The sequence below is a fragment of the Gobio gobio genome (genome assembly GCF_949357685.1).
Source record: "Gobio gobio genome assembly, chromosome: 4".
Classification (NCBI taxonomy): Eukaryota; Metazoa; Chordata; class Actinopteri; order Cypriniformes; family Gobionidae; genus Gobio; species Gobio gobio.
Window position 1 is genome coordinate 4,268,009 of NC_137100.1, and position 27,467 is coordinate 4,295,475.

Below are 27,467 nucleotides of genomic sequence, written 5' to 3' on the forward strand. Positions count from 1 at the left end.
TTGGAATTTGATAAAGGTAATATAATATAATGTATAGTGTTATAAATGTACATAATAATAAAAAAAATAAATTCAATATAAAAACCGTTGCAGGATTTTAAACCGTTAAAACACGTCATCACTCTGTGTTTTTGTCCTATTTCATATAGTTTATAGTAAAATCATATAAATATAAGATAAATAGTGTAAACAATGTTATAGTAATATCAAATATTACGTTTAAAAATTTGAATAAAATATTTTTATGCAGTCGAGGTCGGAAGCGTGCTGACGTGCGATGACGTCACGCGCACCGCGGAAGTAAAGAGAGCGACGCCGTGTGTAAACAGACCGTTGGCCAGCGCGTGATGATGGGCTCAACGGGAGAGGGTCGAGCGGTGAAATGTGTGTTACTGGCCGCCGTCTGCGGCGTGTGTCAGTCGCTGCTCTTTCCCACAGACTCTCCCACTAGAGAAGTGAAAGATGCGAGCGGCCTGTGGAGCTTCAGAGCGGATCTTTCTCCGGAGCGGAACCGCGGATTTGCACAGGAGTGGTACAAGAGTCCGCTCGCGGAGGTGACGTGAGATCTGACGCATACAGTGGCTCCACACGTTTAGAGAAAGTGCTCATATTTCGCATTTGAAACTTAATACAAATGTTTTCAATACAAACTATATTTGCAGCACAATAGCTGAGTGAAAAGTCCAATTTGAGATGTTTTAAAGAGCTGAAATTGTGCATTTTTAATTTTATTATAAATGTTTTTTGTTTTAATTTTACATTATATAACATTGTTTTAAATAAAACTAACATTTGGACCCCACTGTATATGTAAATAAAAATTGATAAAGAGATGCAGTCTCTTCAATCTTTTGATGTATAAAGAAAGACCCAAAACAAATGTGTGTAAAATATTATTTGTTACATTTTATTTTCTGCTTCTTACTGTTTTTGCTTCCTATAGTACTGAATTGTTAGGGTTATGTCATAATATTTATTAACTTGCTTTAATGATTCATAATTTTAATCTTTATTAGTTGTAATTAATGTTTATTATATATAAATCTTTTTTTTCTTCAAATAAAAATTGTGCATTATTCATTTCATTTATTCATTTTATTTTATTTTATTTAATAGGCAGCTCAATAAATTTCCTCCCCAAAAAATATTATTTGGAAAATATTTAGTTTCTATTATGTTACTTTTATTAAGTTTGTTTTCTAATAACTATATTATATACTGTATTATTTAGTTACTAAAATTTATTTATAATTTTCTTTTTTTAATTTGATATGTTACTCAAATTATTTAATTATTATTAGTACATTTAATTAGTTTAATCTAGCTTTATATATATATATATATATATATATATATATTATATATAAAGCTAGATTAAACTAATTAAATGTACTAATAATAATTAAATAATTTGAGTATATATATATATATAAAAAAAAACATATTAAGAATTACTATTTAAAGCTTATTTGTTAAGAAGGGTACCAAATGTTTTGATCAGTGTTCAACTTCATTTTATCAGAGGCTATTGTCCAAGTAGTAAACATAGTCAGTTAAATATTGCATTATATGCATTAAAATCATTCATATTTTGTATTCTGTGTCTGATTTTAGGTGTTATATCTTTAAGAAAGTGTGTTTTTATTTCAGACGGGTCCAGTGATTGACATGCCGGTGCCGTCCAGCTACAATGACATCACACAAGATGTCAAAATCAGGGATTTCATTGGCTGGGTGTGGTATGAGAGGGAAATGTGGGTGCCCGCGCGCTGGATCCAGGACCGGGGAACACGGATCATGCTCCGAGTCGGAAGTGCACACTATTATTCTGTGCTCGTAAGTACATTAGAGATTTGTTTCTCTGTATTGTATCATGCATGCCAGGGCTGGACATTAAGCCTGTTCACACGCTTGTCCTTCGCACAAGTAAATCTGTCATTCACTTGTCCGGATTTTTGTGTTGTAAATATAATCTATTCTGAAGCAATATTCTCACCAGTGTTTAATCAGCTTTGACATATTTAAATATGCATATTTGTACCTTTTTATAAAGGGCATTTTTCCATAATCTTATTAAATATAGGCTATGCTTCGGCTTTCCTTTTATATTCTTAAATTTGATCTATAAATTAAATTAGAATAAGACACTATAGGCTGTTACCAATCAAATTAAATCATTTACACTGAAAAATTACAACTGCATTAAATAATGTTATGAGATTATTTTAAATATTTTTGAATATACAAATAAGAAATGTTGGAAAGATGAAACTAAACCACCAGTAGGTGGCAGCAGGTGACCGTCTGAATGAGCGAGTCATTGAGTCGATTCAGTGAAACGGCTGAATCATTCATGAATTTGGCGGTCGTTTACGAATAGGTCATTGAATCTTTGATTCAACCGATTCATTAAAACGCTGAATCATTCACTAACACACACTGTTGCTGTGAGATGAGTTACGGTTCAGCTGTGATATTTGTTTGGAACTATTTTCGCTGCTGAAATAGAACAAAAACAGTCCATATTACTTCTAAAATGTAAGTGACTTAATGTTAAATAATTGTTTACGGAACTGGCGTATGAAATCAGTGTCATTTTCAGTTGTGATGGTATTCAGGAAAACAACAATCTTGTTAGTGTAATGTTGCTTAACTGTATCATGTGATAAATATAAAAACTGCACAATTTTAACTGTGTATGTTAACTGAGTTTCTTTGTATGAGCGGCGCTCATTTGTTTCTGATTTTCTCCTCGAGAGGCAGCGCGAGCCTCAACAGCTCAACCTTATTAACGCCAGTTCGTTTTATATTATCCACTATCGATCGCCACTTACACTGAATGCAGAATCATTATTGCACTTTAGTGATTCCCTAGTTATTTTTTGTTTTGACGTTTTAACCAGGATACTTGTCCGTCGGGCAAGTCAAATTGTTTTTCACTTGCCCCTTCAAAAAACCCACTTCACCCGGACAAGCGTTAATGTCGAGCCCTGCATGCTCTTTCCAGATTTATATTTTATTTGTCACAATCTTGTGCAACTTTGACTCATTTGTTAGTCAGAGTCTCAGGACTGACTGACACGCGGATCTGTGCTGTTCCCATGTTGCAGTGGGTGAACGGGGTCAGGATGGCTGAACATGCAGGCGGTCATCTGCCCTTTGAGGCGGACATCAGCGGCGTCCTGCGGCAGAGCTCCGGAAGCGCATGTCGAATCACCATTGCAGTGAACAACACTTTAACCCTAGAGACGCTTCCACCAGGAACCATCCAGTACATGAGCGATCGCACCAGGTTAGAGACAACCGGCGGCCATAAACCGACCTTAAAGGTCCTGTTCTTCTTGATCCCATTTTTCAAACTTTAGTAAGTGTGTATTGTTGCTGTTAGAGCATAAATAATACCTGTAAAGCTCAAAGTTCAATGCCAAGCGAGATATTTTATTTAAAGGGTTAGTTCACCCAAAAATGAAAATTCTGTCATTAATTACTGACCCTCATGTCGTTCGACACCCGTCAGACCTCCGTTCATCTTCAGACACAAATGAAGATATTTTAGTGTAAATCTGATGACTCTGAAAGGCCTCCATTGGCTCAATGCACTTTACACTCTCAAGACCCTTAAAGGATTAGTTCACTTTTAAATAAACTTTTGCTGATATTTTACTCACCCCCATGTCATCCAAGATGTCCATGTCTTTCTTTCTGCAGTCGAAAAGAAATTAAGGTTTTTGATGAAAACATTCCAGGGTTTTTCTCCATATAATGGACTTCAATGGGCTCCAAACGGTTCAAGGTCCAAATGACAGTTTCAGTGCAGCTTCAAAGGGCTTTAAACGACACCAGACGATGAATAAGGGTCTTATCTAGCCAAACCATCAGTTTCTGCGAGAAACCCAGCAGTTTTTATGCTATTATTTTACCTCTTATCAGACGAACGTGATCATCTCTGAGCTCCGCCATAACTTCCGCTAAGTGAGGTCAAAATACGAGCATGTTCATAGATGTATCTATCGTAGATGCCTCATTCTATTGATCCGTACAAGCGCTAATGAGGCATCTACGTATACATCTATGACCACGCTCGTATTTTGACCTCACTTAGCGGAAGTTATGGCAGAGCTCAGAGACGATCGCGTTCGTCTGGTAAGAGGTAAAATAATAGCATAAATACTGCTCGGTTTCTCGCAGAAACGGATCGTTTGGCTAGATAAGACCCTTATTCATCGTCTGGTGTCATTTAAAGCTGCACTGAAACTGTCATTTGGACCTTGAACCGTTTGGAGCCCATTGAAGTCCATTATATGGAGAAAAATCCTGGAATGTTTTCATCCAAAACCTTCATTTATTTTCGACTGCAGAAAGAAAGACATGGACATCTTGGATGACATGGGGGTGAGTAAATTAGAAGTCCCTCCTTCAGAAATACGTAACGAGTTCTGATTGTGCCAGCGGTTCCCGTGTTGTGATTGGACAGCAGCTTAGCGCACGTTGCCCGGGAAGGTCACGCCTCTTCCCATAACGGGGAGATGAACGCGCTCAAACTACAGCCCCTGAAGGCCAAACAAAGGTGATTTGACTCCGGGATGAAAATAACAGCGTCTCGACGACATGGCGACAAACACACTCTACGAACGCAACACTTCCTCTTCTCCACGTGGGAGAAGACCACGAACAACAAGACCATGCCCCCTTTTTTGCGTATTCTTGTGGGCGGAGGTTAGTCGACAAACTGTTCTACTGACGTCATTAAAGCAGGAAGTACAGGGATGTAGAACAAACCGGCCGTTCGCTGTAGGCTTTGAAAGGGAACTTCTGTTAAAGGGTTAAAGATGGATTTAGGCAGTGAAATCACACTTAATGTCTGAATAGTATTGCAATAAATATACCCCGGGTAGTTATAGGAACTAGCCACCAGGGCGGTCTCCAGAGAACAACATTTTCCCATAGGGCAGTGGTTTTCAAATTGAGTCGTGAGAGATCAGCAGAAGAAGAAAAAACAACAGAAAACAGCTGTAGCAACATCAGTCGAGTGTGTGAATGCTGGTTGGCCCTCTACCTTTTCAGGGCTCGAAATTAACTTTTGTACTTGGTGGTTGAAAAGGAGTAAGGGGGAATGAGATGTGGGCGGAGCTGAGGTGACGTGATGACTGCAGATAAACGGCAATCCACCTGTCACTCAAAGTGGCCACACCCTTAATTATGCAGAACTTTAAGGCTTTATATAATGTTAACGAATGAGTTATAAAAAAATTCACCCCCTCACAGTCGTCATGAAGGGCAAAATTAGCCATATAGACCAAAAGCACAGTTTGTCCCAGACTGTAAACATGTGTTCTTCTGCTGTAAAGTTGGGCATTTTAACATGAGCTCAATGAGATTCTGCTCCTTCTGGAGTCTGTCTCTAGTGGCCAGTCCATGAACTACAGTTTAAGTCACTTCCGTATTGGCTTCAAGAGAATCTGGGGGAGGAGCCGCTTGGTAAGAACAGGTCCAGTCTAGTCAACTCAGGTATAGACGTCTTTCTTACACACCCGTGTGTGTGTGTGGTTTCTACAAGGGAACAGAGAAATACAGAGTATTAGTTTCCCAATAAACAATGCCAAATCAGGTACAAGGCAACTACAAATGTTACATTGAATTCACAGGCAATAAGGTCATCTACTCACACTATAAGCTCCTCAAATACACTTTAAAATAACTAAACCGGAAATATAGCAAGCATGAAAATAAACACTTTTAGATCAAACTTAAAGATGCAGTTTGTAAATTTTAGCGGCATCTAGTGGTGTGTTTGTGAATTGCTCACCCCTCCCTTTCGAAGCACACAGAGAAGCTATGGTGGCCGACACAGGACAAATATGTCGTCTGAGAGAGCAGAGAGTAGCTAGCGCTCTGTAGAGAAGTTTGTCCGTTTAGGGCCACCGTAGAAACATGGCGGCGCAGAAATGGCGACTTCACTGTAAGGAGACCGCGGTGTGTGTGTAGATAGAAACGGCTCATTCTAAGGTAATAAAAACATAACGGCTAATTATGTAAGGTCTTAATACACCATTGAAAACAGTTATGTATATCATATTGCATTTCTGTCAATAGATCCTCATAAATATTACACACTGCACCTTTAAGTCATACAACATTGAATATCCTCATCATAGAAAAGCATCTCTTCAGTGGACGGCATCACAAGCTGCTATTTTGATCTCCCCTTCCAACAGCAGAACAAACATAAAACACTTCAGAAGTAGCGTGAGCACTTTGAGTTCGTCATACAGGGAGTGCAGAATTATTATATAGTTCATTTTTAGTCCATCTCTGCAAAACGGACTTCAGGATGGACTAAAATGAACTCCCAAAACGTACTGGCAGATTCTGGAAGATGAATTCTTCAAACAGTGGTACTAGAGGATGTGGTGCTGGTCCTTCAAGAGTCACTCTCAACCTATCTGTCCATAAAGCCTATAAAAAAACCTTCTTCATGTATTTTACAACACTTCAGCTTGTGATTCTTATCTAGTGGGGGTCATTTTTTAGGATTCTTTACCTAACTGAAGTCTCTGAGATCCTGACACCTTGCACTTCTGGAGACTCCAGGTAGGTTGCAGCTCTGGAAAATGGTGGCGCTGGAGACTAAAGGGTTCCTGATGGTTTCACCCTTAATTCTTCACCTTAATTCTTAATTCTTTTGCAGTTAACAGGTGTCTTTTCTTCACCACATGTTTTTGTCTGACCCTGCTGACCCAACGAGCATTTCACTGTCCAATGGTCATGCCTTAACTGCAATGTCTAGTATTGCATTAGTATTGCATCCTTCTCATGGGCATTTAATACTTTTTGACTTTTCAGTCTGAGTTAAATCTCTTTTTTGGCTCAATTTATCTGTAAAAGAAAACATGCCTAATAATTCTGCACACCTGAATATAAGGTGATTTTCATTTCCAGCCTTCATGAACAATTATATATCACTTATACATTATTAAATACTAAATCAATAGTAGTTATTAGGATTACTGTGGTTTGGAATTGGTCAAATGTGCCTGGAAAAAAAATATGATCAGAAAATCAACGTGCCTAATAATTCTGCACTCCCTGTAAATACTTCAGGACATCAGTTGCTATGTTTGAAACGCCCAGTCTCACACCCGCAACACACAACCACCATCAACACAAAACACATCATCTCTTGTCCTAGTTGGATAAATATAAACATTTTATTTCTTTACCCTTTTATTTTCCATACAGATACCCCGCTGGCTACTTCGTGCAGAACACAAACTTTGATTTCTTCAACTATGCTGGAATACACCGGTCAGTCCTGCTGTACACGACACCAAAGGTGCACATTGAGGACATCTCAGTGGAGACGACATTCACGGATAACATTGGTAAGCGGAGAATCGGCTGACAGGAAAAAACATGACTTTCACTTTCATGAATGGTATAACCAAAGAACACTAGGGTAAACGTACCTATTAAGCTCAAGTACCCATTAAGCACACTACTATCTTTGAGCTCAGATTATAAAAAGAAGAAAATGATTTATCATCATTTGATGTCTTAACCAATTGATGTGTTTGTTACTATATACCTCCTGTAATTTCAAGCTAATCAGACCATTGTGCACTGAGATATGGGTATTCATGTGTTCACACCATAGACTGTAAAAAAACATGGAAAATGTGCAGTTTTGAAGCGTAAAGTAGGGACGAGCTGGCCGTCGCCACCAGCACGTTTATATAATGTAAACGAATGAGTTATAAATAAATCCCCCCCCCCTCACAGTCGTCATGAAGGGCAAAATTAGCCGTATAGACCAAAAGCACAGTTTGTCCCAGACTGTAAACATGTGTTCTTCTGCTGTAAAGTTGGGCATTTTATCGGCGAAAAAATGCCCAACATTAAAATGAAAATGTTAAGTGAAATTAATTACTTACCCTCATGTCGTTCGACAACGTAAGTCCTCCGTTCATCTTCGGAACACAAATGAAGATATTTTTGTTGAAAGCTGATGGCTGAGAAAGGCTTCAGATAGGCCTCGATTGGCATTCAGTACATTTACACTCACAAGACCCATAAAAGGCACTTAAAACGTCGTTACAAAGTCCATCTCACCACAGTGACTCTACAATCATTTTACGATGCGGCGACAATAGTTTTTGTGCGTAAAAAAAAATCAAAATAACACCTTTATCCAACTTGTTCTTGTCTTCCGTGTGCCTCCACGACGCATGCGCGAGAATATGACGCAGATCCGGCGTTCGGACAGATGACCCAGAAGCGATTTGTTTACAAGCAGAGGAAGACGCGCGTGTCTAAGCTGTTGAATTCTACATTGATCGTGCTTTAGGTCTCGGCGTAGTTCTCAAAATGGGGCTAAAGTGTGCATTTCATGGATTCCCGAACGCCGGCGCTACGTCATATTCTTGCGCATGCGTCGTGGAGACACACACGGAAGACAAGAACAAGTTGGATAAAGTCGTTATTTAGATTTTTTTTTTTGCGCTCAAAAACTATTGTCGTCGGGTGTGGAGCCAGGCGAAAGTATAAACAAGGCCTAAAGGGAACAAACATGTACCCATTAAGCACAGCCAGACTTTTTGCATTTAATGATGTGCATCTTAATTTAAATGCTTTTGTCATTTAAAATATTATTGTGTGAGAGATTAATATTTTATTTTAACATAACGTATTGTACTCAAAACCATGTGCACTAAAATGTCTCAATGTAGATTTTGGTGAGCTTACGTTTACCCTCTTTTTTTAAATTTAAATTAAAAAAATTAAATATTTAATACATAAATGTAGATTCCTCATATCCCCCCTCTGTTTATTATATGAAGTGAATTAAAACATTTCCCAGAAGCACTTTCAAAAATTAACATTTTTTATAGATGATATAGTGTACTTGGAACTAGCCGGCCGATATATCGGGCCGATATTTGCAATTTTTACACGTATCGGCATCGGCTGATACAAGGCTGCTGCGTTCGCCGATATTTTTTTCCCTGCATTATTTACAGACAGGCGTCCACAGGGCAGCTCTCACCGTCTTCAAACTCTCTTGCTCTCCCTCCCTTGCGCATATTAATCAAAATCAATTGAGAATTGACACGATGGTAAAAGGTGGAAAGACTGAAGCTTCACGGTGAGCATTGGGAGATTTTCTCCTGAATTACCGCTGGTGTTGCTCTACAAGAGATTAAGTGAAGTGCACCTACACTTTAAAAAATGCTGGGTTAAAAATAACCCAAGTTGGGTTGAAAATGGACTAACCCAGTGATTGGGTTGTGTTAAGCAAACATTTAACCCAACCGCTGGGTCAAAACAACCCAATTGCTGGGTTAGTCCATATTCAACTCAACTTGGGTTATTTTTAACCCAGCATTTTTTAGAGTGTAACCATTAAATGACTAGGTTGTAAATAGTTTTAAAATGAAGTATAGTGCAGTCAGTGTGCACTTTATTATGCTGCTTGCTTGTTGATACTGTGCGCAATAGTGTCATTATTTTATTTATGCTTAAATATTTATTTTCACCACTGAACTCTTTTTTTTTTTCTTGTTCTACCTCACTTGTTTTTACTATTTGTTAAATATAGTTTTTTTTAGTTCAATAAATGTTCCTTATTTTAAATTATCATCATGATCATTGTGTCATTTTTATGTTGTAAATTGAGGGAGCAAAAGCAGTATCGGTTTCAGATATCGGCTCATGAAAATCGTCAGCTCGTATCGCTCATCGGATAAGGCTGATGAAAAAAAACGGCATCGGCACTAAAAAATCCATATCGGTCGATCCATACTTGGAACATTCATATACTTTCCATCTAAGTGTGATTTTCATGTTTTAACAAAGATTTTATGGATTAATTGTATTATTTTGTGTATGAATGACCATTAGAGGCTATTCATAGTTTCAAGCCACAAATATTTTGATCGCCTTTCAAAAATATGTGAACAAAATGTATGTTTTGGGCACTTGTGATCGCAGTGTTTCAATCAGTAAAAACCGCTTATAAAACGCTTTTCTATGGATATTCTGGGTTAATCTGCTCACCTGTGTATAGTACGCATCATCAAAGGGGTGTATACTGAGTTTGGTCTTTTAATATCACTTTCTCTCTACATTAGTACTATTACAAACCTGGTAAAAATGACTGGTGGTCAATGGAGGAAAGCCTTGTTTTGCGTTCCTGTAAGAGTGTGAATAGACTTTAACTTGTCTTAAACCCAAAGCATTTGTTTAAAATGTTCTTTGATTTAGTCCTGATTCATATGTTCCTCCTGTGATTTAGGGCTGGTGAGTTATGATGTGTCCGTGTTGGGCAGCTCTAAACCTGCTGTGAAAGTGACGCTCTCCGCAAAGGACGGGAAATGTGTGGCTTCGGCTGATGGCAATCGAGGAGTTCTCAAAGTCACAGACGTCAACCTCTGGTGGCCGTACCTGATGCACGAAAACCCAGGATACCTTTACTCCATGGAGGTCAGTGAAGTTATTCTGTGATGGTGCAGTTTCTTAGGGTGTGTTATCACACTCTTGTAGTTTGGTTCGCTTGTTTTAGTCCTGGTCCGCTTAGCATTCACATTTTGCTTTTTTAACACCGAATCTAAAAGCAGAGGAATATGTTCATAACCTGATTTGGTCGGCTTTTAATTCGCTACGGAACCGAACATCCAAAACAATGCTATGTGCTGGGATAAATGTGCTCCCTGTATATATATTGGTGCGTGTCAGGGTTCAGATGGCAGCGTTCACACCAAGCGGCTCCTCCCCCAGTTTCTCTTGAAGCCAATACGGAAGTGACTTAAACTGTAATTCATGGACTGGCCACTAGAGACAGACTCCAGAAGGAGCAGAATCTCATTGAGCTCATGTTAAAATGCCCAACTTTACAGCAGAAGAACACATGTTTACAGTCTGGGACAAACTGTGCTTTTGGTCTATACGGCTAATTTTGCCCTTCATGACGACTGTGAGGGGGGTGAATTTATTTATAACTCATTCGTTTACATTATATAAAGCATAAGGCGTGGCCACTTCGAGTGACAGGTGGATAGCCATACATCTGCTGTCTGTTAGTCATCGCGTCACTTAAGCTCCGCCCACATACCACCTTATTTATATATATATATATATATATATATATATATATATATATGCCAGCACGTTACGGTATTGTTGTTCGTTACCGCGGCAACCACTGCGTGTCAGGGTTTGAAAGCGCGTCTCATGTATGAAACTTATCATACATATCATACTTATCACATGTACACATGACGGGCGGCAATAATATCGCAAGAAAAGCCTGACGTACTGACAACTGCATTATTTAACCGTATTTTCTTCAGTAGAATGTTAAAGCAAGTGTCAAGTCAGTGAATTTATTTATAACTCATTCGTTTACATTATATAAAGCCTTAAAGTTCTGCATAATTAAGGGCGTGGCCACTTTGAGTGACAGGTGGATTGCTGTTTATCTGCTGTCTGTTAGTCATCACCTTACTTCAGCTCCGCCCACGTCCCGCCTCTTTGCCCATTTTCCATTATCCGGGAGTGACGCGCTGACAAGATGGCGACGGCCAGCTCGACCCTACTTTACGCTTCAAAACTGCTTTTCAGAATGGGTGACGTCACGGACACTACGGCCATATTTTTTACAGTCTATGGTTCACACTTCTTCAAATGAACCGCACTAACAGAGCAATCGCACCAGGGATTGTTTGAATCAGATTCATTTCCGTGAATCAGTTCAAACAGTTTTGAATCATTAAATCATGTTTGTTCTGCTGTTTTTGTAGGTTCTGGCCACCGCAGAGGACGGACAGACGGATGTTTACACTCTTCCTGTGGGGATCCGTACCGTTAAAGTCACCAGCACGCAGTTTCTCATCAACAACAAGCCGTTCTACTTCCACGGGGTCAACAAGCACGAGGACGCAGACGTGAGTGTCAGCAGAGGGCAGCAGAAACACACACAAGACCTTCCATGCAAAACACAAACCTGTATGACTTTCAGTCTTTAACATGTTTAACACATGCTCTCATCCAAGTGAATGAGGTTTGGATGCTGTCAAGCTCGAAAAATGACAAAAAAGCACCATAAAGTAGTTTATAAGACACTGTTACAGCACATGGTCTCCTTTTCTTTTGCCATAAAGATTAGTGTTAACATTCTTCCACTGAAGAAAGAAAGCCATACGGGTTTAAAACAACATGAGTAAATGCTGACAGAATATATATTTATTTTGGGGTGATCTATCGCTTTAAGAGCAGTTGCATTTTTAAGCCGAGCGTCTGGTAAAACCAGTTGATACCAGCCATTAACTCAACCACTCTACCCACACGCCCGCATCCTCTCACTGAGTGCTGTGCTGGTGTTATTATAGCTGATGTTTGGTCAAAGTCGAAGCTCTTGGACACGCGCTGATCCTCGTGCAGCTGCTTTGAGTCTAAAATACTGCATCCTAACGGCAGATTTCATATTTCAGTGGTGGCACGAGTTTGGTTGACTAACATTAACGTCAGATACAGTTTTGGAAGAATGATACTTAATCCATCTCATTTTATAATAAAAGGTATTATTAAATGTTTTAAATGTATCTGAAATAAAATAAAATATAAAAACTAGTGCTGGGAATCGATTAAAAAAAATTAACTAATTATTCACATTTTCTTCTGTAATTAATCGCAAGTTTTTAATATTTGATATTGTAATAATTTCAGTTACTCTCCAAATTAATGTAGAAACAATTTAAAGACAATATATTTTAAATATGTGTTGTAATGGCATGTTTTTATGAATGAAGGCCAGTATCACTGATACTAATGTCTCTATGAAACATTAATGACGTAACATTACTGTATAACTGAAAGTTGCCAATTTCAACATTTATTAGACTTTAAAAAAACTACTTTTAATTTATATTTACCTGTGTCCTTCCCTGTTAGACATATACAGAAATGTCAGTTATCAAACACCTTTCTTAACTGCATAAATAATAAATGAAATATAGATTTAATCATCACTAAAGGGATAGTTCACCCAAAAATGAAAATTAGCCCATAATTTACTCTCCCTCAAGTAATCCGAGGTGTGTATGACATTCTTCTTTCAGACGAATATAATCTGAGTTATATTACAAAAGTCCAGGTTAATCCAAGCATTAGAATTGGATTCATAGTTGCTCTGTTTTTGAAGTCCATAAAAAGTGTATCTGTCCGTCATATAACTGCTCCACACGGCTCTGGGGTGTTAATAAAGGCCTTCTGAAGTGAATCGATGCGTTTGTGTAAGAAAAATATCCATATTTAAAACTTTATCAAGTAAACTTTCGGCCGACCGCCTTCCGTGGAAAAGTGTTGAATGTTGAAAGTGAAACTCAAGATGTGTGCGTGACGTCATGACGAGCCGACCTGGAGGCGTTAGTCTTTCCATCCGCAGGGGAACTTTCAACACTTTTTCCATGAATTGAACATGGAAGGCGGTCGGTTTACCTGATAAAGTTTTAAATATGGATATTTTTCTTACACAAATGCGTCGATTCGCTTCAGTAGGCCTTTATTAACACCACAGAGCCGTGTGGAGCAGTTATATGACGGACAGATGCACTTTTTATGGACTTCAAAAACAGAGCAACTATGAATCCAATTCCTATGCTTGGATTAGCCTGGACTTTTGTAATATAACTCAGATTTTATTCGTCTGAACGAAGAAAGTCATACACACCTCGGATGACTTGAGGGTGAGTAAATTATGGGCTAATTTTCATTTTTGGGTGAACTATCCCTTTAAAGCTAAAATTTTTCCCGTTGTTCTTTGATGAACATTAATGACAGACATCATCAGTGCTCCTGTCGATTTAAGATCGGCCGCTGCCGAACATGACGCGGATCTGACCCGCTGTCCCGCGCATCTCATTTCCTCACAAGTTCATTTAAGACGTTATTTAACTCATTTAAGACCCTAATATGAGAATACTCGACGAAACTGGCCTTTTGGCAACATTATCTGTGTTGTTGTTATTGTTTGTTCAAGAGCAAAAGAGAACTCTATGTGTGCACGAGACTGAGGCGAGTCCGTGTGTGTGTGTGTTTGATGGTTTAAAAGCATTTACATGAATAAGAGCGTGATCATATAATGTAACGCTGGGCAAAAATGGATATAAAAACGGAGGCTGCGTTAAATATTTTTAATGCGTTAAAATGAAAAAATGAATCGCACGTGTTAATTTGCCCAGCCTTAATAAAAACCTAAAAGACTAATTCAAGTAGTTTCAACATTTTTTCATTTTCATTATAAACTATATAGACATAAAAAAAATTAAAAAAACGAATTCAGAATATTTATACCAATGTTAACTAACTGAACCTTAGTCTAGAGTGTTACCCAGATGTCATATTGCACTGGTGGCACTAAAGCTTAGATCGGGCCCAAAAAAATCAAGCCCGGCCCGACACATTAACTGTAAGAGCCTGATTTAAACCCGAGCATTTTTTAATATGTGGCCGTTCTGACGAGAACGAGCCTGTAATGAGCGAAGCGGAGCGGTGTGACGCTCAGCTCTATAATCTGCTCTATGCAGACGCTCCACTCATGAACCCTCACCGGTAAAACAACGCTCGCTCAAATCCCGCTCAGACATTTATCTGTACTGTAGCTACTATACCTGTTGTAGCCATTAAACAATATAATATTTAAACATAAATGTGAAACAAAATACAATGTTATTTTTAAATTTCATCTCGGCTATATTGATTATGAAGATGCGAGTGGGTCAGAAATGATTTTGACCACTTCATTAAGTTTTGTAGAAAGCCTTTCTTTAAAGTCAATTTCGTAATTGTATCTTAATTTTAATCAATGTTTCATCAGCCAATTGCCTGGATTTAATAAATAAAAAGCAAAAAGGCTATAGCAGACAATAATCGTGACATGGAGACGCCGGTTGCTCTTGAACACGTCTCATAAAAAATAAACCCAAACTCAGCAGCTACTGCCTCACAGACATGAGAATTATGTGTAGAAAGCCTGAAGTGTCCACTTTTAAACAAAACGATTCGAAACTAAAAGAAATAGTCAAGCAAAGCTCTCTGTTCACGCGAGCAGCGTTTCTGTTCAGAATGCTGCACTTCATCACTGCATGTGCTGTGAGTTTAACACCCAATTAGGCTAATAAAGTAATGATTAAAAAAACACAAATATTTGATCAAGGGCCCGGCTCGAGGATAATGGCGAGAAATATCAATTTCAGGCTCGGGCGGAGAATCTAAACTCTAGGTGGCACATGGTTTATAATGAACGCTGTTTGTGTCTCAGATCCGGGGGAAAGGCTTCGACTGGCCTCTGGTCGTGAAGGATTTTAACCTGATGAAGTGGATGGGGTCCAACTCGTTCCGCACCAGTCACTATCCCTACGCCGAAGAGATCCTGCAGATGGCCGACCGCCACGGCATCGTGGTCATAGACGAGTGTCCTGGAGTGGGCATCAAAGACATGTGAGACGCCATCACACTATATACACACTGTGTGGCACAGAAACACACTGCTGCATCCCTTTCTTCATCTGTCTAAAATGATGTCAAGGTTACAAGTTTGAAGGAAATGAATCCATGTCTGACAGGCCATGCTCCTTTAGTTCAGGCATACACTGACATTAACTAACCATTAGCAATGCATTCGCTATTTTTAATAATCTTTGTCAATGTTAGTTAATAAAAATCCAACAGTTCACTGTTAGTTCATGTCAGCTCAGGTCCATTAGATAATATTAACAGAGACAACTTTAGATTTTAATAATGTATTAATAATTTTTTTTCATTGTTAGTTCATAGTAGCTAATGTAGTTAACTAATGTTATTTAATCAATGTTATTTTAGTATTATTTATGAAATATTATAGTATTTATTCATATTTTGAATTGGCTCGTATTTTAGTTTGTGCTTTTGTTATTTTATTAGTTTATTTAAAAGCATTGTTGTCTAGCTTTAATTAGTTTCAGTTTTTCACCTAATATTTATATTTTATTTCATTTCAGCTTTATATCAAAATAATGAAAATTATTTTTAATACTTGTAGTTTTAGTGAACTAATAATATACTATTGTAGTCTTTATTAATATTTTTAATGAGCCTTTTATTACATGCATTTTCAGTTTTCATTTTAATTTAATTTTAATTTCTAGTAATTATACAAAAAAGTTTTTTTTTTTCAGCTTTAGTGCTTATTTCAATTCGTTTCCAAGATGGCATTTGTAATTTTTGTTATTAGCTTTTTTATTTCTGATTTATTTTAGTTAACAAAACCAATTTCTAATCATTTAGTTTTAGTTAACAATACTAATTCATCTCAATCTATATGTCGTGATTTGGTTTGAGCTGGTGTTATTATTATATTTAGATCGTGTGTGTGTGTGTGTGTGTGCGCGTGTGCGCGTGTGCGTGTGTGCGTGTGTGCGTGTGTGTGTGTGTGTGTGTGTGTGTGTGTGTGTGTGTGTGTGTCGCCCTCAGAAGGAGTTTTGGGAACGCTTCTTTGGCTCATCACCTGATCGTCATGGAGGAGTTGGTCCAACGTGATAAAAACCATCCCTCTGTGGTCATGTGGTCTGTGGCCAATGAGCCTGCGTCTGAAATGCCGCCCGCGGGACTCTATTTCAAGTGAGACAAATGAAATATGAATGAATTATTTAATGGTTTCAGATGAAACACTGACCTTCTATTGCTGTAGTGTATGCAATTTATGATGCAGGATTAAATCTCGTTTTAAAGGGGTCAGGACATGGATTTATTATTATTTTAAAATGTTCCTTGAGGTTCACTTATGATAAGTTTTTTGCACAAAAAGTATTATTTTCAACCCTCATTCTGAGCCTCCGTCTGAAACGATCCGTTTTTGTTTTTTTTAAGGCTTCTCTAAGGCTTCTCAGTAACGCCACTATTATGATTGGCTAACGTCATTTGCATGGGAAACATTATCAATTTAATCATTTACTCATAGTTTGCGATGCAGCTGCGGTCAGATTATATAATTGACTGCTTTGGCAAACTCTTTATTTCGCTGTGCCTCGATTACAAAACCATCTTCAGTCAAATGCTCCGAACAAACATGCGATCCGGGACAGCATATCAAAGCGAGACATTTTTGGTGCTTTATTAAAGGTGCAGTTTTTAGTATTTGTGACCCTGGATCACAAAACCAGTCATAATCTCACGGGGATATATTTGTGGCAATAGCCAACAATACATTGTATGAGTCAAAATTATAATTTTTCTTTAATGCCAAAAATCATTAAGATATTAAGATTATGTTCTTGTAAATTTCCTACCGTAAATATATCATAAATTTATTATTATTAGTAATATGCATGGCTAAGGACTTCATTTGGACAACTTTAAAGCTGATTTTCTCAATATTTAGATTTTTTTTTTTTTTGCACCCTCAGATTCCAGATTTTCAAATATTGTCCTATCCTAACAAACCATACATCAACGGAAAGCTTATTTATTAGAAAAGTGATGTATAAATCTCAAATTTCCAAAAATGGACCCTTATGTCTGGTTTTGTTGTCCAGGGTCACATTTATGAGGATCTATTGACAGAAATGCAATATGATATACATAACTATGTTTTCAGTGGTGTATATAGACTTTATATAATGAGCCGTTATGTTTTTATTACCTTAGAATGAGCCGTTTCTATCTACACACACCGTGGTCTCCTTACAGTGAAGTCGCCATTTTTGCGCCGCCATGTTTCTACGGTAGCCCTAAACGGACAAACTTCTCTACAGAGCGCTAGCTACTCTGCTGTCTCAGACAACGACATGTTTGTCCTGTATTGGCCACCGTAGCTTCGAAAGGGAGGGGTGAGCGGTGGGCAGTTGCAATTCACAACCTCACCACTAGATGCCGCTAAAACGTACACACTGCACCTTTAAATGCTTGTTTATAATGAGGAGGGCGCTCTGAAACTTGCAGGATGGTACAAAGATCTCTTGTATGTCAAAAGATCAAGGCAAATTTGATTTCTCATGTCATGACCCCTTTAAGAGAGCAAAAATCCTGTTTTCCATGACCTTTAATGTGATGCAGTGGTGTGTGTGTGTGGTGGTGTTTTCTGTGTTCATGTCAAGCTGTTGTTTTGACAGTAAAATGCATCATAATGAGGGTGTTTGTGCGTGATGATCATATGTTGAGTCTTGTTCCGCGGGTGTAAAGAATGTCTTCAGAGAGAAACACCTGCTCTGACGCTCATTTACATACCTGAGCATCATAAAGACGCCATTGGCACCTTCTCACGGTTTATTATACGAGTCTCTGAGTCTCAACGGCTTTAGCTCTGCATGCACGCTAGAATATAGCGTCCGTTTGAATTATTAATGCTTGCTCGAACTGCAATAGTGCAATATTAAACACAATGCCATGATGTTAATGTCCCTTCTGGCTAGACGTTGTTCCTTTTCCCGTTTGACTAGTTTATTGTTTATTGTTCATTTTCTCGTGGTCATGGAAAATCTAGAGAAAAAAAAATTTCTACCACAGCTTGAAATTTTTTAATTCAAATTCAATAAAATAAGTGAAAAATATAATAAATTAATTAAAATGCATAAATAATAAATAAAATAAGTACTTTGGTAACACTTTACATTACAATAAGTTACAGTATTTATTAATATTTAATGTTTTGTTAACGTTATTAATAAAAATACAACCGTTCACTGTTAGTTCATTAGCTTAACAACTTGTTTTTAATAATAAATTAGTAAATGTTAAGATTAATTATTCTTTAGAAGTAATTTTTTTTTATAGTTAACTAATGTTATTAAATGTTACCAATAATTTTACACTATAAATTAAATTAGCAATAATAACGGTTAAATTTAAAATAATTCAATTATTTCACATTAAAGGTGCACTATGTAACATTTTTTCAGTAAAATGCCAGTGTTATATATTTTGTTCAGTTGAGTACTTACAACATCCCAAATGCTTCCAACTATTTGTAAATCGTGAGAAATTGCTATTTTAACCGAGGAACCGGGACGTGTGAGGGCGTGGCCTGTCGATGACATCATATCTGCGTTCCCTTCGGTTTCCGGTTTTATTCTGTTTTATTCATTCGTTATAAATGATTTAAAATAATACATCCTTATGCATCATGAAAGACTGAAAAAGAAGTGTTTCTAACCTGAGTCGCAATCAGTCGTTTTTTTTAAATATTTATTTTACCATCCGTGACTAAATTATAGTTCACAGTGTCAGAAAATCGTGTCCTGTTGTATTTTTCCGTAGGGAACTCGTGTCTTATACGAAATCTCTGGATTCCACGCGGCCGGTCACGTACATCACAAACAGTAACTACGCCAGAGATCAGGGGGTGAGACATAAACTACACATTTCATACATTTATTCTGGAGTGATTTGTACCTGCTGACCTTCTTATTTCAGCTGTTTAAACATTTCTTATCTTCTATGTATTGCTATCATTGAGTTGAACTACAGTTGATCTGCGCCACTACAGTTTACATTAGATGTGTGTTTTTCACATTGTCACATGGTTTGTGTCATAACAGCTGTTTGTGTCGATGTGTTCTCATCCTCAGGCCCCGTATGTGGACGTTATTTGTGTAAACAGTTATTTATCGTGGTATCATGACCCGGGTCACACAGAGGTCATCGGTCTTCAGCTCAGCACTCAGTTTGATAACTGGTATGGGAAATACAAGAAGCCCATAATCCAGAGCGAGTACGGAGCGGACGCCGTGTCCGGCCTACACAGTGTAAGTGCACACAATCTGAACCTTGTCTAGCCTGTGTTTACTAGACTTTAACAGTTAACAGTCGGCTTGTTTTACACATGGAACATACTGATTCATTCATACACACACACACACACACACACACACACACACACACACACACACGTGTTTGTTTTTGTGAAATGTGAGGACATTCCATAGGCGTAATGGTTTTTATACCGTACAAACTGTATTTTCTATCCCCTTACACTGCCCCTAAACCTACCCATCACACACACACACACACACACACACACACTGCCTCTGCCCCTAAACCTACCCATCACACACACACACACACACACACACACACACACACACACATACATGCATACATAAACACACACACACACACACACCCATACATACCTGCATACAAACATGCATACATAAACACACACACGCATACACAAACACACACACACACACACACACAAACATACATGCATACACCCATACATGCATACATAAACACACACACACGCATACGGTACATGCATACACCCATACATGCATACATAAACACACACACACACACACATACCCATACATACATGCATACACCCATACATGCATACATAAACACACACACATACACACACACACGCATACGGTACATGCATACATGCATACACACATACATGCATACATAAACACACACACACACACATACATGCATACATAAACACACACACACACATACATGCATACATAAACACACACACACACACACACACACACACACACACACACACACACACACACACACACACACACACACACACACACACACACACACACACACACACACACACACACACACACACACACACACACACACACACACACACACACACACACACACACACACACACACACACACACACACACACACACACACACACACACACACACACACACACACACACACACACACACACACACACACACACACACACACACACACACACACACACACACACACACACACACACACACACACACACACACACACACACACACACACATACATGCATACACCCATACATACATACACACATACATGCATACATACATAAACACACACACACATACATGCATACATACATAAACACACACACACACACACACACACACGCATGCATACATACACGCATGCATACACACATACATGCATACATAAACACACACACACACACACACATACATAAACACACACACACACCCATACATGCATACACGCATACATGCATACATACACACACACACACACACACACACACACACACACATACATACATACATACATACATACATACATACATACATACATACATACATGCATACATACGCGCACACGCACACTTGCTGGCTAGGTTGTATTGAGCTGGTTTCTGTCCTGTTTGTTGTCCTGTAGGATCCACCCATGATGTTCACAGAGGAGTATCAGAAGACGGTCCTGCAGAACTACCACAACGTGTTTGACCAGAAGAGGAAGGAGTTCGTCATCGGAGAACTCATCTGGAACTTCGCCGACTTCATGACGGCTCAAAGTAGGAAAGAAGCGCAGCCTTTTCCTTTTGATCTGAACACGTTTTTCTGGAACACATTAGCACTCACACTGTTCAGTCATGCACGCTTTTGATAAGAGAACGAAAATCATGGTTATCTGCAAGGCCTTCCATTTACCTTGAGCATGGGTTAAAGCAGGGGTGTCCAAATGCGTGTCCTCCTGTTTGATGAATTTCAAACAGCCCGCAGCTTGTCTATTAAAACATTATCTATGGCCCGCCACGCATAATTAACAAATCATGCAGTTTCACAATGTCAACAAAAGGTGGCAGTACTAGATTTTAGACCAGGGAAACGGTGCCAAAAGCGGAACGAAACCGCGCGCGACTCACAAGCTCTCAAATGTGTTTACTTGCTGAGTGAGATACTTGCCAAATCTCTCTCTAGTTTAAAGCCAGTTAAACAGCACTGACTTAAAGGGATAGTTCACCCAAAAACTAAATTATGTTTATCTGCTTACCCCCAGAGCATCCAAGATGTAGCGTCTTTGTTTCTTCAGTAGAACACAAATGAAGATTTTTAACTCCAACTGTTGCAGTGTGTCAGTCGTATAATGATGTCAATGGCGATATTTTAGAGTATGAGAGCAATGAGAGTAAAAACACATAGACATACCAATCCATATTAAAGCATGCGGCTCGTGGCGACACATTGATGTCTTAAGACACGAAACGATCGGTTTCTGCGAGAAACCAAACAGTATTTATGTTACTTTTTTACCTCTTATCAGACGAATGTCATCTAGTGTTCCCAGCGCCATAACTTCCGGCGAATAAGGTCAAACTACCGGCGCGATCAAAGATAAACGTAGATGCCTCATTCGACCGATCCGCGCAGGCACTAATAAGGAATCTATGTATATATCTATGATCGCACCGGTATTTTGCACCGGTATCTACGGCTGATGCAGAGCCATAGAAAAAAATGAAATACATTTTTAAATATGGATATTTTTCTTACACAAACGCATCGATTTGCTTCATAAGGCCTTTATTAACACCCCAGAGCCGCGTGGAGCAGTTATTTGACGGACAGATGCACTTTTTATGGACTTCAAAAACAGAGCAACTATTACTGCCATTATAAAGCTTGGATTTGCCTGGACTTTTGTAATATAACTCTGATTGTATTCGTCTGAAAGAAGAATGTCATATACACCTCGGATGACTTGAGGGAGAATAAATCATGGGCTAATTTTCATTTTTGGGTGAACTATCCCAGTTTTCTCCCTTAACATGCAAGCTTTCATGTCAAAATAAAAAAGTCAACATTACACATTAAGGTGGTTATTTCATTATATTTTGTCAACGTGCGCCTTTAGGTTTCTACCCGAAATCATCAAAAGTTATTCTAGCGCGAGCTCTCGTGCGCCTCCATTCACAGTCTCATGTCACGCCTGGTCTCATTATAAAGCCCTCAGTCTCACACACAGCGCTGGCTAATCCAAATATGGACATTTCCTTTGTAGAACTAACCAACAGCCCAAAACCACATCTGATTGGTCAATGTGAATTTCTCACTACGTGATACGCGCTTCTTTGAGTATTCTCCGCCTGACGCTGAAATCAGCTCATAAACGCTCACATAAAAGATCAAGTAGCACGAGGTAGTAAAAAGAAAGTAAACAACAACAGATTAGACGACGAAACCCCGTCAGAATTAGATTCAAATAGTTATAGATGGACATTTACAACAAACAGGGACAGCTCGTCTGCAGTGTGTGTGACTGTTTAAGGTAGTTCTCTTCAGATTAAAGCTATTGCTATTAATCCTTTATTCATTTATCAATTTCCATGTGTTTTAAATATAATACACTACTGATATTAATGAACTGAATATATGTTTTGTTTGTAGGTTGGGGGTTTCATAGAAATGTATGCAACTATACAATATAAAACTTTAAAGGCCTTTTTTCTCACACACTCTTTGAGTCAGATATATCCACTTCAGTAGCACCTACAAGCACCAACTCTTCCAGTCTTATCCTGAACTATATTCTGAAGGCTTTTCCAGAGGGATTTGTAGATATATTATTCCTATTCTGAGTTATAGGTCCTTTTACTCCAAAAAAAACATGGCGAAAATTGATTTCTTTTTTTTAAAGGCTATTGTCAGTATTCTCTAATTTACTAAAGCACAAAATAAGATATCCAGAGTGGTGTCTCGCCTTAAAGGTTTAGTTCACTTTTAAATAAACTTTTGCTGATCATTTACTCACCCCCATGTCATCCAAGATGTCCATGTCTTTCTTTCTGCAGTCGAAAAGAAATGAAGGTTTTTGATGAAAACATTCCAGGATTTTTCTCCATATAATGGACTTCAATGGGCTCCAAACGGTTCAAGGTCCAAATGACAGTTTCAGTGCAGCTTCAAAGGGCTTTAAACGACACCAGACGATGAATAAGGGTCTTATCTAGCCAAACCATCAGTTTCTGCGAGAAACCCAGCAGTATTTATGCTATTATTTTACCTCTTAACAGACAAACGTGATCATCTCTGAGCTCCGCCATAACTTCCGCTAAGTGAGGTCAAAATACGAGCGTGGTCATAGATGTATATGTAGATGCCTCATTAGCGACTGCACGGATCAGTAGAATGAGGCATCTACTATCGATATATCTATGACCACGATCGTATTTTGACCTCACTTAGCGGAAGTTATGGCAGAGCTCAGAGATGAAAATAATAGCATAAATACTGCTGGGTTTCTCGCAGAAACTGATGGTTTGGCAAGATAAGACCCTTATTCATCGTCTGGTGTCGTTTAAAGCTGCACTGAAACTGTCATTTGGACCTTGAACCGTTTGGAGCCCATTGAAGTCCATTATATGGAGAAAAACCCTGGAATGTTTTCATCAAAAACCTTCATTTCTTTTCGACTGCAGAAAGAAAGACATGGACATCTTGGATGACATGGGGGTGAGTAAATTATCAGCAAAAGTTTATTTAAAAGTGAACTAATCCTTTAACAACACTATCGTGCAAATCAGTTAAAATGCTTTTAACCAACAATTCACCAACATTTATCATGTGTTTACTGTGGTAACACTAACTGTAACCGTGGTATTTTGTCAGAAATGTCGTTAACATCTAATTGTAGACAAAATCACAGACTATTTTTGATTTGAACTGCCATTGTTTTTACAGTAATTTTACGCTAGGATGTTACCGTAGACATTGCTCTTCCTCACCCATATGCTGTTAATGTAATGTCAAAAGCCCTGATCTGTTCATCTCTGTGTCTCCAGCCATCACTCGAGTGGTTGGGAATAAGAAAGGGATCTTCACTCGGCAGCGGCAGCCCAAAGCCGGAGTGTTCCTCCTGCGGGACAGATACTGGAGGATCGCCAATGAGACGGGTGTGCTGCCCACCTGGGCCAGGTATCCCTGCCAGTGAGCGCATTCACTGCTTCCTGTGCCAGCAGGTGGAAATGGACATTTATCAAGTAACAGTGCCTTATGCTTCCTACACTGTGACAATCACACACATCCTGCAGATCTGCTCTAATGCTGCGAGTGTGTGATGAATCCACGAGCTGTTCGATCAACGTTATATTGCAAATGTCCATGTTTACGCATGTACACTTAATTGAGCTGGAACAGGAATGTCTTTCCTTAAATGTGCCTAGTGCAGGAATTCATATTGTGAATGATATTCCAATGAGTCCAGCTCATGTTTGACCTCAAAAAAGAAATAAAATAAGAAAATTAAACCCATTTTAGGACCAGCGAGATTATTTGCATTATCCAGATTTCTCGCCAAATTCATTACTTTAATGCAAGAAATTCTGACACTTTTTTTTCTTGCGATTGCAAGGTAATATCTCGTGATTCATGACTTTTTTTCTCAGAATTGCACGTTCTTCTACATCATGTGGATGGCCGGGTGTGTGTGCGCCGCTTACCTGAGGAACACATGGCACCAGGTGCACTATGGGAAGAAGGTGAGCCGGCGGAGGCAGTGATGCTTTGGGCAATGTTCTGCTGGGAAACCTTGGGTCCTCCATCATGTGGATGTTCCTTTGACACGTCCCACCTACCTAAGCATTGCTGAGACCATGCATGAACACCCTTTGGAAACGGTATTCCCTGGTGGCTGTGGCTCTTTCAGCAAATAATGCGACGACACAAAACACAAATGCTTCAGGAATGGTCTGAGGAGCACAACGAGTTTGAGGCGTTGACTTGGCCTCCACATTCCCCAGATCTCAATCCAATCGAGCATCTGTGGGATGTGCTGAACAAACAAGTCCGATCCACCTCGCAACTTAAAGGCTCTGCTGCTAACATCTTGAGTCCATGCCTCGACGGGTCAGGGCTGTTTTGGCAACAAAAGGGGGACCAACACAATATACAATATACAGGTCATAATGTTATGCCTGATCGGTGTATCAGGATGAGAACAGTGTCTGGATAACTTAAACGCATCAGTAAATCGAGACCAAATTCAGTCGTCTTGGCAGCATAAAGATGTCTTGTTCAAATTTGAAATACATTATTCACAGAAAATTAGCAACATGACAATAATACACTGCAAAAAAAGTCATGGTCTTCAGTATTTCTGTCTTGTTTTCCAGTTCAAATATCTAACTCAAGATACATTTATTGGAGAAGCAAAATTTAAAAAAATTCCACCTTATTGGCAGATATTTTGTTCTTCAAAAACTCCACTTTCTTAGAGAACAAGACCATATTTTGCATTTCAAGTGAATGCATCTTGATTTAAATGTTTAGATGTTTGTACTGGAAACCAAGACCAAAATACTAATACACTCACGACGTTCAGCTGCTTGCTGCTCTCCGTGTTTTTCCATCATCTCCGATCATATGTAAATTGTGCAAGCTTTTGTCCATTAGAAAGGTCATACAATTCACTCACCTATAGACCCTCCCCTTGAAGAAATCAGGACAGAAGTGGTTGAAAGTGGACAAAAGAGACGGATTAAAACACCAGGTGTAAACACGTGTCTCTCTCATCCACTTGTGATACGATCGACCAAACGCTTAATACCAGGTGTAAATAGGCTCAAATTAACACATTACTATCCAAGGATGATCTTAAATAGGAGTTCCTTTTTCACTTAAGTTACGGTCCCTATGTTGAGAAATCAAAAGTGCAGCATTGCGTGAACATGATGCTTATTGTAGTTCTAGACTGAATGTGAGCATTTACTCTTCTCACTTGCACAAAAACAGATTCAGATTAAGCAAACACTCTCTTTCTGTCAGTGCATCTACTTGTTAACAGCAGGTGTTAATCACTAATTGTCAATCATCACTCAATCACTTAATTATCTCTAATTTTAACACTGATTCAGAGTTACTTTTAATCAGAAAAGTTTCCAATCAGAAAAAATACTAGTGACCAGGTGTAAAAAGGCCAAAGTAACGCATTACTATCAGAGTATGATCTTTTTCACATAATTAACGCAAGTTACTTTATGTCCCCATGTTGAGAAAAAAAAAAGAGCAGCATTGTGTGAATATGATGGTTATTGTAATTTTCGACTTGCACAAAAACAATTCAGATGAATGAAAACGGTGAAATGCAATAATTAAATTACACAAATATACTTTATATATTTAATCTCACTTTATTAACCAATGTCTTCGCTGCTGACCTTTGATCCAATTCAACCATATCAACAAGCAAAAATCTAATTTCTGTTCCTTTTTTTATTGTAGAAGTGTTGAACTTTGTGTGTTGTATTCTTCGGCAATCCAGAATGGCTAGATATCAGTAAAAGTAGTCAATGAACAGGGTTAAGAGAATGCATTTTAACATAAACAAAATCATACTTCACTCTTAAAAATAAAGGTTCCTTACTGGCATTGGTTCCATAACATCCATGGAAGCACTAAAGGTTTGTTATAGTGGAAAAACTTTCTTCTTTCTTTAATGAACTTATAAGTAGCACTGAAACAGTGTTAAAGTTAGACGTAAATAAGTGATTAATTGAGTGATGATTGGCTATTAGTGATGGATGCCTACTGATTGAGTGTTTTATTTGAAAATGTTAAAAAAATAATAAGAATAATAAGAATAACAGGAAGAGAATATGTATGTACCTAAATCATACATTCCTACATACTTACAATATAATT

At 38.4% G+C, this 27,467-nt stretch overlaps 1 protein-coding gene across 3 annotated transcripts; it reads left to right on the plus strand.

The window, feature by feature from the left end:
• Nucleotides 1-302: 302 nt before the first annotated feature.
• On the plus strand, nt 303-27,467 carry gusb (glucuronidase, beta). Of its 3 annotated transcripts, none has more exons than XM_079816027.1 (13): nt 303-554; nt 1,651-1,836; nt 3,111-3,292; nt 7,240-7,382; nt 10,292-10,479; nt 11,796-11,939; nt 15,314-15,492; nt 16,507-16,650; nt 19,285-19,369; nt 19,596-19,772; nt 21,208-21,343; nt 24,611-24,743; nt 25,214-27,467. In XM_079816027.1, the coding sequence occupies exons 1-13, from the start codon at nt 348-350 to the stop codon at nt 25,269-25,271; spliced, it is 1,962 nt and encodes a 653-aa protein (XP_079672153.1). In that variant the 5' UTR covers nt 303-347; the 3' UTR covers nt 25,272-27,467. The 3 variants fall into 3 exon arrangements, with proteins under 3 accessions (XP_079672153.1, XP_079672151.1, XP_079672152.1); XM_079816025.1 differs by having other exon boundaries at nt 16,504-16,650; nt 24,611-24,755; nt 25,214-27,458; XM_079816026.1 differs by having other exon boundaries at nt 16,504-16,650; nt 25,214-27,458.